This window comes from Thamnophis sirtalis, unplaced genomic scaffold (assembly GCF_051295495.1).
Source record: "Thamnophis sirtalis isolate CommonGarterSnake01/CBP01778 unplaced genomic scaffold, rThaSir2_p1.2 scaffold_12, whole genome shotgun sequence".
Lineage (NCBI taxonomy): Eukaryota > Metazoa > Chordata > Lepidosauria > Squamata > Natricidae > Thamnophis > Thamnophis sirtalis.
The window spans coordinates 3516800-3531984 of record NW_028261392.1 but is presented as its reverse complement, the minus strand read 5'-3'; the positions used below and the strand labels follow the sequence as shown (position 1 = coordinate 3531984).

General features: G+C 48.3%; 1 protein-coding gene across 1 annotated transcript; it reads right to left on the bottom strand.

Annotated features, from left to right (window-relative positions):
* Window positions 1–1279: 1279 nt before the first annotated feature.
* LOC148043242 (protocadherin-8-like) lies at window positions 1280–13396 on the bottom strand. Its single transcript, XM_087726741.1, has 5 exons — window positions 12311–13396; window positions 10976–12265; window positions 6594–6646; window positions 4025–4155; window positions 1280–1482 (listed from the first exon to the last, which is right to left on the bottom strand). The coding sequence occupies exons 1-5, from the start codon at window positions 13394–13396 to the stop codon at window positions 1280–1282; spliced, it is 2763 nt and encodes a 920-aa protein (XP_087582867.1).
* Window positions 13397–15185: the final 1789 nt, after the last annotated feature.

Here is a 15185-nt window from a genome sequence, read left to right as displayed (position 1 = left end):
CTTCTGCATAAGACACAATCCATTCGAAAAGGATGCATTATTTTAGCCGAGGTGGCGCAGTGGTTAAATGCAGCACTGCGGGCTACTTCAGCTGACTGAAGCTCTGCAGTTCGGCGGTTCAAATCTCACCGGCTCAAGGTTGACTCAGCCTTCCATCCTTCCGAGGTGGGTAAAATGAGAACCTGGATTGTTGTTGGGGGCGATATGCTGACTCTGTAAACCGCTTAGAGAGGGCTGAAAGCCCTATGAAGCGGTATATAAGTCTAACTGCTATTGCTATATTGCTATTGTTATTGCTATTGCTAGCTATTACACAATTCTACCTCTGGATCAATGTGCCTTAAGCATCGTCTTTAGCGTGAACTAAATTGTCTTTTTTTTTTTTAAGGCGACGCAGTGGCTCCATGGCTAAGACGCTGAGCTGGTCGATCAGAAAAATTGGCGGTTCAGCGGTTCGAATCCCTAGCGTCGTGTAACAGAGCGAGCTCTCGTTCCTTGTCCCAGCTTCCGCCAACCTAGCAGTTCGAAAGCATGTAAAAATGTAAGTAGAAAAACAGGAACCACTTTTGGTGAGAAGGTAACAGTGTTCCATGCGCCTTCAGCATTGAGTCATGCCAGCCACATGACCACAGAGACGTCTTCGGACAGCCCTGGCTCTTCGGTTTTGAAATGGAGATGAGCACCGGCCCCTAGAGTCGGGAACGAATGGCACATATGTTTGTGGGGAAGCTTTATCTTTACCTAGATTGTCCTTGCCGACCCTTGGGTTACAGAAAGGAAGTTTCGTCAAAAACTGCACAGAATGGCTGTAAGCAGATCTTAACAGATTAACCAAGTTGGAAGGGGCCTTGCAGGTCATCTAGTCCAACCCCGTGGCCAACCCTTACACCGTTTCTGACAAATGGCAGTCCAGTCTCTTCTTGAAAGCTTCCAGTGATGAAGCTCCCACAACTTCTGAAGGCCCATCGATTGCTCTCACTGTCAGAAAATGCCCTCCTTCTTTCCAGGTTGAATCTCTCCTTGTTCAGTTTCCATCCATTGTTCCTTGTGTGGCCTTCAGGGGCTTTGCAAAATAGCTTGACACCCACCCACCCCTCTCTGTGGCACCCCCATAAAACACTTGAACACTGTTAATCACTGCTCCCCTGGTCCTTCTCTTCACTAGACTAGAATAAACCTCTTGAAAGCCTCTAGTGATGAAGCTCTCACAACTTCTGAAGGCAACTTCGGTTCCATGGGTTGACCGCTCCCGCAGGTCGGAAAATGTCTCCTTCCCTTGTCAAAACGACGTCGTGATTTCGGAGGCGTTTCGAGGGAAACTGCTTAATTCTCGGCGTTCCTGGGACGGAACCATCGTGATTGTCCTGCTGGGATGTTCTTGTTCACAGACCTTGGATAGTCTTCCGTCCTGAACTGGAAGACACTCTTGGTTTTGGGGGAGAAACTCGGGGCGACCATGAGTATTTCTCAGCTGGATAATAGCTGCGGAATAGGAGAGAAGATCTGAAGGTTCGTGGTAAAAAGGTAGATGTTTTCTCCCCAAAGACAGGTGGGTCTGTGGACCATTGTAGATGCTTGATTCTTCGCAAGTTGTTCTCTCAGCAGAAGTGGTGGCCCCTGATGAAAAAGTAACGTGCTAATATTAGCTAGTTAACCGGTTAGGACAGTGTTTCTCCACCTTGACAACTTGAAGATGTCTGGACTTCAACTCCCAGAATTCCCCAGCCAGCGAATGCTGGCTGGGGAATTCTGGGAGTTGAAGTCCGGACATCTTCAAGTTGCCAAGGTTGAGAAACATTGAGTTAGCGTAATACTGCGTTTCGGTATGAATTCTACAGCGAAGAATCAAACATTGCGTTTGTGTAACCCACCCAAGTTCACCTGAGATGCTGTTCTAATGTGCTTCCTCCCCAGTGGTTATATTTCACATGCCCAATTCTTTTTGCCAATTATCTCCACTAGACTGATTAGATCCCACAGATTAGGCCTCCTCCGAATTCCATCCGCCGGCCAGTGTCGACTGGCGACTACCCGGAGGAGAGCCTTCTCTGTGGCTGCTCCGACCCTCTGGAACGAACTCCCCGTGGAGATTCGAACCCTCACCACCCTCCAGGCCTTCTGCAAAGCCCTTAAAACCTGGCTGTTCCGACAGGCCTGGGGCTAAAGAGCTGTTGCCCTCCTCCTCGAATGGTATGGCTGTCGTGTGTTTTAAATTATGTATTGTTCTGTGTCGTTTTAATTTTCTGTTTGTATCCCCCTTCCCTGGTTTGAGTTGTGAGCCGCCCTGAGTCCCCTTCGGGGGAAAAGGGCGGCATATAAATAAAATAAACATTCAACATAAACTTTCATTCAATATTTTTCCTTTTAAATTGATTTTCTATTGGATACATTTCTTAGTGCTTAATAAATATTGTGCTGTCTGGGTTATTTAGTTTGCTTAACGCTACAAATTTACATTTTTAATCCTCCACCCATGTTTGATAATATTCTACATCCTCTTTCTGTTTAATTTTCAAAGTCAGCCCATCAACTTCTGCACAATCTAATATCTTCCTTTATCTCGCGCTAAATCTTCATTTTTTTTTCCAATACTGTGCGAAGATAATCCCCAGTGCCGTTGAGACGTGTAATATTAAGTATATACTTTTCTTATCAGGTTTTTCTGATATGATGCCGAATAAAAACAATTCGGGTTTAAAATTTACACGTTTCCCTGACATCTTTTCTAGCTATCTGTGTTATCTTTGCCCAAATTATTTTTTTTTTTGCTATGCCTAATTCTTTTGAAAATCGACCCCAAGAATTGTTTGAATATATAGAGCCGAGGTGGCGCAGTGGTTAAATGCAGCACTGCAGGCTACTTCAGCTGACTGCAGTTCGGCGGTTCAAATCTCACCGGCTCAGGGTTGACTCAGCCTTCCATACTTGCGAGGTGGGTAAAATGAGGACCCGGATTGTTGTTGGGGGCAATATGCTGACTCTGTAAACCGCTTAGAGAAGGCTATAAAAACATGGAGTGGTATATAAATCTAAGTGCTATTGCTCTTCCTTCCTTCCTTCCTTCCTTCCTTCCTTCCTTCCCTCCTTCCTTCCTTCCTTCCCTCCTCCCTCCCTTCTTTCCTCCTTCCCTCAGCCTTCCATCCTTCCGAGGTGGGTAAAATGAGGACCCGGATTGTTGTTGGGGGCGATACGCTGACTCTGTAAACCGCTTAGAGAAGGCTATAAAAACATGGAGTGGTATATAAATCTAAGTGCTATTGCTCTTCCTTCCTTCCTTCCTTCCTTCCTTCCTTCCTTCCTTCCTTCCTTCCTTCCTTCCTTCCCTCCTTCCTTCCTTCCTTCCTTCCCTCCTCCCTCCCTTCTTTCCTCCTTCCCTCAGCCTTCCATCCTTCCGAGGTGGGTAAAATGAGGACCCGGATTGTTGTTGGGGGCGATACGCTGACTCTGTAAACCGCTTAGAGAAGGCTATAAAAACATGGAGTGGTATATAAATCTAAGTGCTATTGCTCTTCCTTCCTTCCTTCCTTCCTTCCTTCCTTCCTTCCTTCCTTCCTTCCTTCCCTCCTTCCTTCCTTCCTTCCCTCCTCCCTCCCTTCTTTCCTCCTTCCCTCAGCCTTCCATCCTTCCGAGGTGGGTAAAATGAGGACCCGGATTGTTGTTGGGGGCGATATGCTGACTCTGTAAACCACTTAGAGAGGGCTGTAAAGTGCTAAGTGGGAAGGGAGGGAGGGAGGGAGGGAGGGAGGAAGGAAGGAAGGAAGGAAAGAAGGGCCATGAGGACACACTGGTTAGAACATAGTACTTCAGGCTGCTTCTGCTGACTGCCAGCTGACTCAAATTTGGCAGTTCAAATCTCACCAGGCTCCAGGTTGACTCAGCCTTCCATCCTTCCGAGGTGGGTAAAATGAGGACCCGGATTGTTGTTGGGGGCGATATGCTGACTCTGTAAACCGCTTAGAGAGGGCTGAAAGCCCCATGAAGCGGTATATAAGTCTAACTGCTATTGCTATTGCTACTAACTTACCAGTCTGTTTCCCAACTTCTTCTACGGAGGCTTGTTCCCTTCCGTCCCTGCTAGTATTGAAGTCACTGCCGCTGCCTTCACTGCCTCCTTTTCCACTATCCTGGGCGCTCGCTCGATCCAAACCCAAATGGCTGCAGTGCAGGGGACAGAGACGGAAAACTCAGCATCTTTTCTAGCCAACGTATCACGGTTAGATTTTTCAGGGGTCAAAAATTCCAAAGCGGAAGGAAGCATCGTGGGAGCCTTCCAGATGGTTTATAGATCAGGGGTGTCAAACTCGATTTCAGGGAGGGCTGCATCAGGGCTGTGTTTGACCTCTTGTGGGGGTGGGGCAGGGGGCGTGGCCAGGGTGGGCATGGCCAGCTCGACATCACTCATGTTGGGGGCACCTGTGGTGGACCGCAAGAGGCTAGGGCTGTGATGGTGAACCTATGGCACACTGCCACAGCTGCCACATGGAGCCATGCGTTCTGGCATGTGAGCCGTCTGCTCCAGTGCACATGTGTGTGCCGGTCAGCTGATTTTTGGACTTTGGAGGGCCGAGGGAGCCCATTTTTTCCCACCCCAGGCTTCAGGAAAACTTCCAGAGATGGGGAAGGATGAAAAACAGGCCCAAGTTTATTTTCAAACTGGGGAGGTCCCACTGTGGGAAGTTACCATCCTCTCCCAGAAAAATGAAATATCCTAGGAAATATTGAAAAGGCAGAATATTTCTCTGGATGTGAAAAGAAAGAAACATGTTTTAAAAGACAGGATAGTTGCCTGTAGCTTCCTGCCCATCCCCACTGTTAATGGGCCATTAAGAAGGCCAAGCAAGTCCCTTTTACATAATAAAGACTTCTCCACTGCAGCCCCAGGGGGAATGGGAGTAAAGGCATGATAATATTGGCTCTTTACTCAACTGACCACATGGCATCTGAGAACTCATCCACACTTGGATTCAAAAACACAGCCTAGAGAGTAGCCCCCTGCATGCCCCCATGGGAGTCTGACAACCAATCAGAATACATTTCTTACACAGGAACAGGAAACAGAGAGGTGGGACTGAACAGGTTATAAAAAGCCTAGCAAGCCCCTCCCTCAGCCCTTCTCTTCTTCTCCACCAACATTGAAGCATGTGATCCCCTTTTCTGTTCAGGAGCTCAAGCCATGTGGCCCCGTCCAACAATAAACCATCTTTCCAAGCAGCCTCCATGTCTCCAGTGTCTTTTTCCCCACTTGGAGCCGAACCCAGAAGGACATTTCTTTCACCACCACAGAAGCTGGAAGTTTCTGTACTTCCGGTAGGCCTGTTGGGCCCAGTTTTTGCCCTCCCCAGTCTCAACGGAGCTACTGAATGTTCAGAAATGATCCATTTCCGGTTTCCAGAGGGCCTCTGTGGGAGCCCATTTTCACCCTCCCCAGACTTCAGGAAACCCTCAGGAGCCTGGGGAAGGAAAAAAAACAGGCCCAACGGCCTACCGGAAGTTCATTTTCAAACTGGGGAGGTCCCACGGAAGCCGGAAACAGATTGTTTCTGTACTTCCGATAGGTCTGTTGGGCACGGTTTTTGCCCTCCCCGGGCTCCAGAGACTTTCCTGGAACCTGGGGAGAGTGAAAACGGAGTCCGTTCCCCCCCCCCGGAGGAAATACCAAACTCAGCTTGGAGGCGAGCAGTGCAGCACATTGGGGGGGGGGGGGCAGAGAAAACTCCACAGTGGGCAGAGTTAGCCTGCAATACTGCAATATTGAGAGACCGCCTACTGCCAATTACCTCCACGCGACCTATTAGAACTCATCGATTAGGCCTCCTCCGAGTTCCATCTGCCGGTCAATGCCGACTGGCAACTACGCGGAGGAGAGCCTTCTCGGTGGTAGCTCCGACCCTATGGAACGATCTCCCCGTGGAGATTCGTACCCTCACCACCCTCCAGACCTTCCCCACAGCCCTCAGGATCTGGCTATCCCGTCAGGCCTGGGGCTAAGACTGTAACCCGCCCGAATGGTATGAATGTTGTGTTTTTAATTATGTATTGTCTTATATGTTAAAAGTATGTCTCCCCCTCCCCTTGTGAGCCGCCCTGAGTCCCCCCAGGGAAAAGGGCGGCATACAAATAAACTTCTATAATCTATAATCTATAATATTGCAGAGTTAGCCTGCAATATAGGAGCCGAGGTGGCGCAGTGGTTAAATGCAGCACTGCAGGCTACTTCAGCTGACTGCTAGTTCTGCAGTTCGGCTGTTCAAATCTCACCGGCTCAGGGTTGACTCAGCCTTCCATCCTTCCGAGGTGGGTAAAATGAGGACCCGGATTGTTGTTGGGGGCGATATGCTGACTCTGTAAACCGCTTAGAGAGGGCCGAAAGCCCTACGAAGCGGTATAGAAGTCTAACTGCTATTGCTAATACTGCATTCTAACCACTGCACCACTCTCCTTCACCCAAACTATCTCAGTTTGCAAGGAGCAAACAAAACTCGCAACCCCTTGGTATAAAATACGAATCTGACATTTTTACCCTCACAGAAGAAGCAGTGCCAAGCCGAGAGAAGTCAAAAGAAACCAGACTGGCATCAAAATGTTGAGCTTACCTAAAATTCTCCTCCCATTCAGACGCGGGCTCAACTGGAATAAGAATCCGAGCCTATTGCAGAGAAACAAACCATCATTTTTTTCAATACTAAAGAAAAAGGGCACGCAATATATATGTTAGAGATATAAAGAGCAGCGTGGTAGGTTTGAAAATTTACTTTCTTTTTTTTTCTTCCATTCTCACCTTCTTCTGCCTTCTTTGGAAAAGGTCTCAGCTTGAGGCCTCTGCCAAATCTATATATTTTTTTAATTAAATAAGACTGCTTCCAAGCCCTCCCACCAAGAAAATCCATAGCCGTGGGGATTGGTGCTTATTTTATAAAATAAGCACATGTTGGAAGTTCACTTTTCAGAGCGCCGGATAATGGACTAGAGGAGAGAGATTTGTTTCTTTTTTCTACTTCCTTCTAACAAAAAATGGATTATTTAATTGGCTTATACCTTCTTTTTTTTCCTCCTTCATAGATTTGGGTGTTCTTATAAAAGAACGTGACTTTAAAGCAGGAGGGATTTTAAGCTGACTTAAAGATAAAGATTCCCTTCGCACATACAGTATGTGCTAGTCATTCCCGACTCTAGGGGGCGGTGCTCATCTCTGTTTCAAAGCCAAAGAGCCAGTGCTGTCCGAAGACGTCTCCATGGTCATGTGGCCAGCATGACTCAACGCCGAAGGGACACAGAACGCTGTTCCCTTCCCACCAAAAGTGGTCCCTATTTTTCTACTTGCATTTTTGACGTGCTTTCGAACTGCTAGGTTGGCAGAAGCTGGGACAAGTCACGGGAGCTCACTCCGTTACGCGGTGCTAGGGATTCGAACCGCCGAACTGCCAACCTTTCTGATCGGCAAGCTTAGCATCTTAGCCCCTGAGCCACCTCATAAAATGAGTGGTATATCTAAATTTGGTATTTTATGGGCAATATCAGGCCAATAAAGAATTCTATTCTATTCCTATTTCTATTCCTAATTCTACTTCCATTCCATTCCAATATTCTACTCTACTCTATTCCATTACATTACATTCCAATATTCTATTCTATTCCTATTCCTATTCCTATTCCTAATTCTATTCTATTTCCATTCCATTTCAATATTCTATTCTTTTCCATTACATTACATTCCAATATTCTATTCTATTCTATTCCTATTCTATTTCTATTCCATCCCATTCCAATATTTTATTCTATTCTATTCCATTCTATTCTATTCTATTCTGTTCTATTCTATTCTATTCTATGTTATTCCTTTCCATTCCATTCCAATATAAAATGAGTTCATCCACAGCAAAAAATCCTTCTGTGCAGGGTTAATTTGTGGGGCTGATCACTCAGGGGCACATGTGTTTCAGTCATGTATAGAGAGAAGATTAGTCTCGACACAACTAAATTCGTCAAGGCAAGAGTATTAATTGCGCAGTTAAAATGGCTGAGGAATGGTTAAATCTTTGAAACGAACGAGTCCCAGCTTGTAAAACTTTTAAGATAATGTCCCAAAGGGGCTTTTTCAGGAGGCAAATGGACTTCCTTGTTTTGTTTTTTTTTGTCTTTTGAAGATGTTTCCCTTCTCATCCAAGAAGCTTCTTCAGCTCTGACAAGATGGTGGGAAATGGAAGGATTTATATTCCTTGCAGACAGCTGGACATTTGCATCCTTTTAGAGAGTCTTTGAGGCCACCTGGAGATTTGCAACACTCAGGTGATCTTGAGGACACCCATAAACCTACAGGTGCTTCAAGGACCCTTGAAAAGGAATGCAAATGATCAGCTGTCTGCAAGAAGTATCCATCCTTCCACTCCCCATCATCCAGTCAGAACTGGAGAAGCTTCTTGGATGAGAAGTCAAACGTCTTCAAAAGGAGAAAAAAAACAACAACAAGAAAGTCCAGTTGCCTCCGGAAAAAACACCTTTGGGACAACCGTGACCTGGATGACTGAGAATCTCAACAGACTTTTAAGATAACATACGATGAACGGTTGCAGGAACTGGGTATGTCTCAGTGGTGGGATTCAGCCAGTTCGTACCACTTCGGGAGAATCGGTTGTTAACTTTCTGAGCAGTTTGGTGAACTGGTTGTTGGATGAAATTATTAGGGCAGAGAATCGGTTGTTAAATTACTTGAATCCCACCACTGGTATGTCTAGTCTAGTGAAGAGAAGGACCAGGGGAGATTTTTGAGGGGCTTCCACAGAGAGGAGGGGGCCAAGCTATTTTCCAAAGCACCTGAAGGCCAGACAAGGAACAATGGATGGAAACTGAACAAGGAGAGATTCAACCTGGAAATAAGGAGGAATTTCCTGACAGTGAGAGCAATCAACCCATGGAACAGAAGTTGCCTTTAGAAGTTGTAGCTGCTCCAACGCTGGAAGCTTTCGAGAACAGATTGGACTGCCATTTGTTGGGGATAGGGTAGGGTCTCCTGCTTGGGTGTGGGGTTGGACTAGATGACCTACTAGGTCCCTTCCACCTCTGTTAATCTGTGAAGTTTTTTTTTTGTCATTGCTGAGGGCTGTTTATTATAGATTTCACAGCTTCCCAACTACCAGTAAATAATTCAGGCTGCCAAAATTCTCAATTCTGAGTATCATGAATGGACCACAGACTTGATACTTGTATAGTCAGTCAGGTGGTCCTTGACTTATAACACTCTTGTTTGTTTAGTGACTGTTAAGTTCCAACGGCACTGGGAAAAGTAACTTCTGACCCTTTTTCACACTTAATGACCATTGCAGCATCCCCATGGTTATGTGATCAAACTTCAGGGCCTTGGCAACTGATTCATACTTACGACGGTCCCCGGGGTCACTTGATCCCCTTTTGTGACCTTCTGACAAGCAAGGTAAATGGGGGAGGTCAGATTCACTTAACAACCGTGCCACTAACTGAACAACTGCAGTGATTCACATAACAGCCATGGCGAGAAAGGTCGTAAAAGGGGGCAAAAGCTCACTTTAACTTGCTTAGCAACAGGAGTTTTGGGCTCAACTGCGGTTGTAAGTCGAGGACAACCTGGTTAGGACTGGAAATAAATACACTCATGGGGGATTTGCTGAAAGAACTTGACCAAATCTAAATTTGGTATTTTATGGGCAATATCAGGCCAATAAAGAATTCTATTCTATTCCTATTCCTATTCCTAATTCTACTTCCATTCCAATATTCTACTCTACTCTATTCCATTACATTACATTACATTCCAATATTCTATTCCTATTCCTATTCCTATTCCTATTCCTAATTCTATTCTATTTCCATTCCATTCCATTTCAATATTCTATTCTATTCCATTCCATTACATTACATTACAATATTATATTCCTATTCCTATTCCTATTCCTATTCCTAATTCTATTCTATTTCCATTCCATTCCATTTCAATATTCTATTCTATTCCATTCCATTCTATTCTATTCCATTCCAATATTCTATTCTTTTCCATTACATTACATTACAATATTATATTCCTATTCCTATTCCTATTCCTATTCCTAATTCTATTCTATTTCCATTCCATTCCATTTCAATATTCTATTCTATTCCATTACATTACATTACAATATTATATTCCTATTCCTATTCCTATTCCTAATTCTATTCTATTTCCATTCCATTCCATTTCAATATTCTATTCTATTACATTACATTACATTACATTCCAATATTCTATTCTATTCTATTCTATTCTATTCCTATTCTATTTCTATTCCATCCCATTTCAATATTTTATTCTATTCTATTCCATTCTATTCTATTCCATTCCAATATTCTATTCTTTTCCATTACATTACATTACATTCCAATATTCTATTCTATTCTATTCTATTCCTATTCTATTTCTATTCAATCCCATTCCAATATTTTATTCTATTCTATTCCATTCTATTCTATTCCATTCCATTCCAATATTCTATTCTATTCTATTCTATGTTGTTCCTTTCCATTCCATTCCAATATTCTATTCCTATTCCTATTCCTATTCCTATTCCTAATTCTATTCTATTTCCATTCCATTCCATTTCAATATTCTATTCTTTTCCATTACATTACATTACATTACAATATTCTATTTTTTCTATTCCTATTCTATTTCTATTCCATCCCATTCCAATATTTTATTCTATTCTATTCCATTCTATTCTATTCTATTCCATTCCATTCCAATATTCTATTCTATTCTATTCTATTCTATTCCATTCCATTCCAATATTCTATTCTATTCTATTCTATTCTATTCTATTCTATTCTATTCTATTTCTATCCTTTTATTCCTATTTCTACTCCATCCCATCCCATCCCATATCCCTATCTCTATTGCATACTTGATAAAATAGGAGGTGAATCTCAGCAGTCAAACAAGATCAGGATTTAACCCTAGTTGGGAAGATACCTGGGAATCAGAGCTAGGCGTTTCGGTCTCGGTCACACCCAAGGAGTCACAGCTCCCTTCTTCAGCTCCCCTCCAAGCAGAATGTTCGACGGTCCCTTTCCCACACCGGGAGACAGGACGGCTTCCTCCTTCCCTGGATCCCACCGGCTGAATGGGCTTCCCAACGGGGAACTTCTTCCTGTCCACCCAAATAGAGGCTCCCACGAGGAGAATGGCCACCAGCAAAACCCCACAACCGCCGCCCAGCACCGCGATCCACAGCACCGACGCGTCCCACGGCTCTCCTCCGGAAACGCCAAGCTGCAGCGCCACCATCTGCACGCTAGAGGGCAGCGTCTCCGTGCAAATCAGCCGCAGCGTCGCTGTGCAGGTCAGAGGAGGCCTTCCGCCGTCCGCGACGGCAACGACCAAGCGGAAAGCGGAGCGGGGCGCCGCCTCGCGCGGAACCTGTTCCCGCAGAAAGAGCTCTCCGGTCCGCAGCTGCACCCCGAAGAGCCTGGACGCCCCCTCCAGGAGGGAGAAAGTCAGCTCGGAGTTACGACCATCGTCGGCGTCCCGGGCTGCCAGCCGAGCGATCAGGAAGCCGGGCGGGGCACCGAGAGGCAGCAGGAGATCCACCGAGCCGTTCAACAAAGGCGGGGAGACGATTCGGGGCGGGTTGTCGTTCTGATCCTCCACCCGGACAGCGACCAGGGTGCGTTTGCAGAGCGACGGGCTGCCCCCGTCGCAAGCTTCCACCGCCGCTTCGTGCCACGGGGCCGCCTCCTCTTCTTCCTCGCGGTCCAGGGAGCGCTGCACTCGCACAACGCCCAGGCGGGGATCCACGGAGAACAGGCTCGACGGGGCGGACGTTCCCAGAACCCGATAGGTCACCTGGCCGTTGGGCCCCAGGTCGGGGTCGGAGGCGGCCACGGTGGTCAGGTAGGCCCCCGGGGGGTTGTTCTCCGGCAGGGCCACCTCGTAGCGCGCCTTGGCGAAGCGCGGGGCGTTGTCGTTCTCGTCGGCCAGGCGGACGGTGAGCGAGCGGACGGTCTTGGCGGGGGGAGAGCCCAGGTCCTCGGCCACCAGCGTCAGGTTGTACTCGGCCACGCGCTCGCGGTCCAGGGGCCCGGTGGTCAGCAGCAGGTAGCTGGCGGCGTCGTAGGCGCGCTGCAGGGCGAAGGGCTGGTGGGGCGCCGGCAGGAGGGCGCAGCGCACCTGGCCGTTGGCGCCCGCGTCGCTGTCCGAGGTGCTGACCAGCGCCACCAGGCTCTGGGCCGGCGCCGCCTCGCTCACCGCCGCCCAGCCGGCCTCCTCCTCCTCCTCCTGCTGCTGCTGCTGCGGGCCCCGCGCCGCGTCCGATCCTTCGGGGCCGCCCAGGGCGCTGATGCTCACGGTGGGCGCGTTGTCGTTGACGTCCAGCAGGCGCACCAGGACTTTGCAGGCGGCGGCCAGCGGGCTGGCGCCCCGGTCGCTGACCTGAACGTCCAGCTCGTAGGTGCGCTGGCGCTCGTAGTCCACGGGGGCGCGCAGGGCCAGGCGGCCCGAGAGCGGGTCGAGGCTGAAGAGGCGCCGGGCCTCGGGGGCCACCTGGCTGCCCCAGGCGTAGAGCAGCTGCCCGTTGGCGCCCTCGTCGGCGTCGGCCGCGTCCAGCTCCAGCAGCAGCGCGCCCGGCGGCGCGTCCTCGGGCAGCTCCAGGGTGAGGAGCGCGCCCCGGGGGAAGGCGGGCGCGTTGTCGTTGGCGTCCAGCACGCGCAGGCTGAGCGTGGCCGTGCCCGAGCGCGCGGGGCTCCCGCCGTCCGTGGCCACCAGCTCCAGCCGGTAGCCGGCCTGCGCCTCCCGGTCCAGCTCGCGCAGCAGCACCAGCTCGGCGCAGCGGAGCCCGTCGGCGCGGCGCTGCTCCTCCAAGCCGAAGGGGCTGCCCGGCGAGAGGGCGAAGCTCTGCAGCCCGTTGGAGCCGGCGTCCGGGTCGTGCGCCAGGGGCAGCGGCAAGCGGGTGCCGGGCGCCGCGCTCTCCGACACCTCCAGGGCCACGGCGGGCTGCGGGAAGCGCGGCGCGTGGTCGTTCAGGTCCCGCACCTCCAGCTCCACGTGCACCAGGCGGAAAGGCGAAGCGCCCGGGCTCATCAGCACGTCGAAGGCCAGCAGGCAGGGCGACTCCGACGGGCCGCACAGCTGCTCCCGGTCCAGCCGCTCCGGGCCCAGACTCAGCTGCCCGTCCCGCTCCCGCACTCGCACCAGCGACCCGTTGCCCGGCGCCTTCACCAACTGGAAGCCGCGGGGCGCAGCCTCGAAGGGCTGTTGCAATGCCTCGGCTAAGATGCCCAGCACCGTGCCCGGTGGCGCCTCCTCCTCCACGCTGAACCGGACGCTTTGGCTCTGCGCCCCGCGGAGAAAAAAACCTTGGAGTAAGACCAGGAGTAGAACGAGGAGCTTGGCCATGAGTCTTTAGTTAGCTGGGGCTTAATCTGCTCCTCCGTTTTTCCCCCGTCGATCCTGGGCCTCTGCTGCCGATTCCAGCGACCTAGTGAGCAGTTCCCCTCTCCCCTGGGATCATATGGTCCCCAGTATGCAAATGAGCCTCGTCGGTCCTCCATATGCAAATGAGACACACACCCCTCTCCTAAAAACCTCTGATGATGTCTATGGAGATTCTCAGTCATCCAGGTCAGAGTTATCCCAAGGATGTTTTATTTTTTTTAAAGAGGCAACTGGACTTAACCAGAAAGTCTATTTGCCTCTTGAAAAAATAGCAATAGCAATAGGAGTTAGACTTATATACCGCTTCATAGGGCTTTCAGCCCTCTCTAAGCGGTTTACAGAGTCAGCATATCGCCCCCAACAACAATCCGGGTCCTCATTTTACCCACCTCGGAAGGATGGAAGGCTGAGTCAACCTTTGAGCCGGTGAGATTTGAACACTGAACACAGAACTGCAGTCAGCTGAAGTAGCCTGCAGTGCTGCATTTAACCACTGCGCCACCTCGGCTCATTGGGACATTGTCTTTTTTTTTTAATAGTTTTTATTAAACATTATTGCCTTTAAAAACAGAAAGAAAAATACAACAACATAAGAAAAGACAAAACATACATAACAATATAAAGTAAATATACAGCCTTTTGTATCGGCATTCATTAGTTATACATTTTTTTAAAGCATAAAACATACAGATCCAAATACAATTTTAAACATACAACCCCCCCTCCCCTCCCCCCCACGGTGACAGTCATTCACAGCCCAACTTTTTCTTTCCTTCCTCATTGTTAGGTCTCTAAGCCACATCTTCTCATCACAGAGTTCAGGGATCTATTACAATACCCATGTTCACTTTTAACTTTCCCCATTTTAAGTCCCTGCTGTTCTCCTTGTCGCCCACATATACCATAAGTTCCAGCTAAGATAATGTTCCATTTCTCCTTTGTCCCTCAGTCAACCCGTCATTCTATCCATTTCTGCACATTCATAGATCTTTTTTAATTATAGCATCTTCCGACGGTATGGTAGTGGATTTCCAAAATTGGGACATCTTCTGATGCTCTTCAAGGCACGCTTCAGAGGACCAGAACATAAGGTCTGGTGTTGCCCTCTAGGCTGAAACAGGATAAATTGGATTTTGTGTCATTGGAAGTTATTTGCATGGGATCCTACCCTTAGGATTGGGGACAGTGTGTTCTCCGCTGTTAGCTGGATTTAGCACATTCTGCCAGTTTAGTCTAGTGAAGAGAAGGACCAGGGGAGACATGATAGCAGTCTTCCAATATTTGAGGAGCTGCTACAGAGAGGAAGGGGTCAAGCTATTTTCCAAAGCACCTGAAGGCCAGACAAGGAACAATGGATGGAAACTGACCAAGGAGAGATTCAATCTAGTAATAAGGAGGCATTTATCTGACAGTGAGAACCATCAACCAATGCAACAGAAGTCGCCTTCAGAAGTTGTGGGAGCTTTGTCACTGGAAGCTTTCAAGAAGAGACTGGACTGCCATCTGTCAGAAATGGTGCAGGGTCTCCTGCTTGGGTGGGGGATTAGACTAGATGACCTACAAGGTCCCTTCCAACTTGGTTGTTCTGTTAAAAATTCCTGTGGGATAATTTTGCACAGTTAAATGCCACTGGACTTTGGACAATACCAAGTGGAAAATAATCAGGGTCTATATACCTCAAAGATCCATCCCATAGGTAGATCAGTAGATCTACTAAACAGTCATCCCAATTTGTCTTGTTCTTGGTAGT

Bases quoted from the DNA above. Each gene is read 5' to 3' on its own strand.
- LOC148043242 (XM_087726741.1), bottom strand. From the start codon at position 13,396: ATGGCCAAGCTCCTCGTTCTACTCCTGGTCTTACTCCAAGGTTTTTTT. The intron at 4,156-6,593 runs GTAAGCTCAACA...CCTGCACTGCAG, and splicing joins GAATGGGAGGAGAATTTTAG to CCATTTGGGTTTGGATCGAG. The intron at 1,483-4,024 runs GTAAGTTAGTAG...CCTATTCCGCAG, and splicing joins AGAAGTTGGGAAACAGACTG to CTATTATCCAGCTGAGAAAT.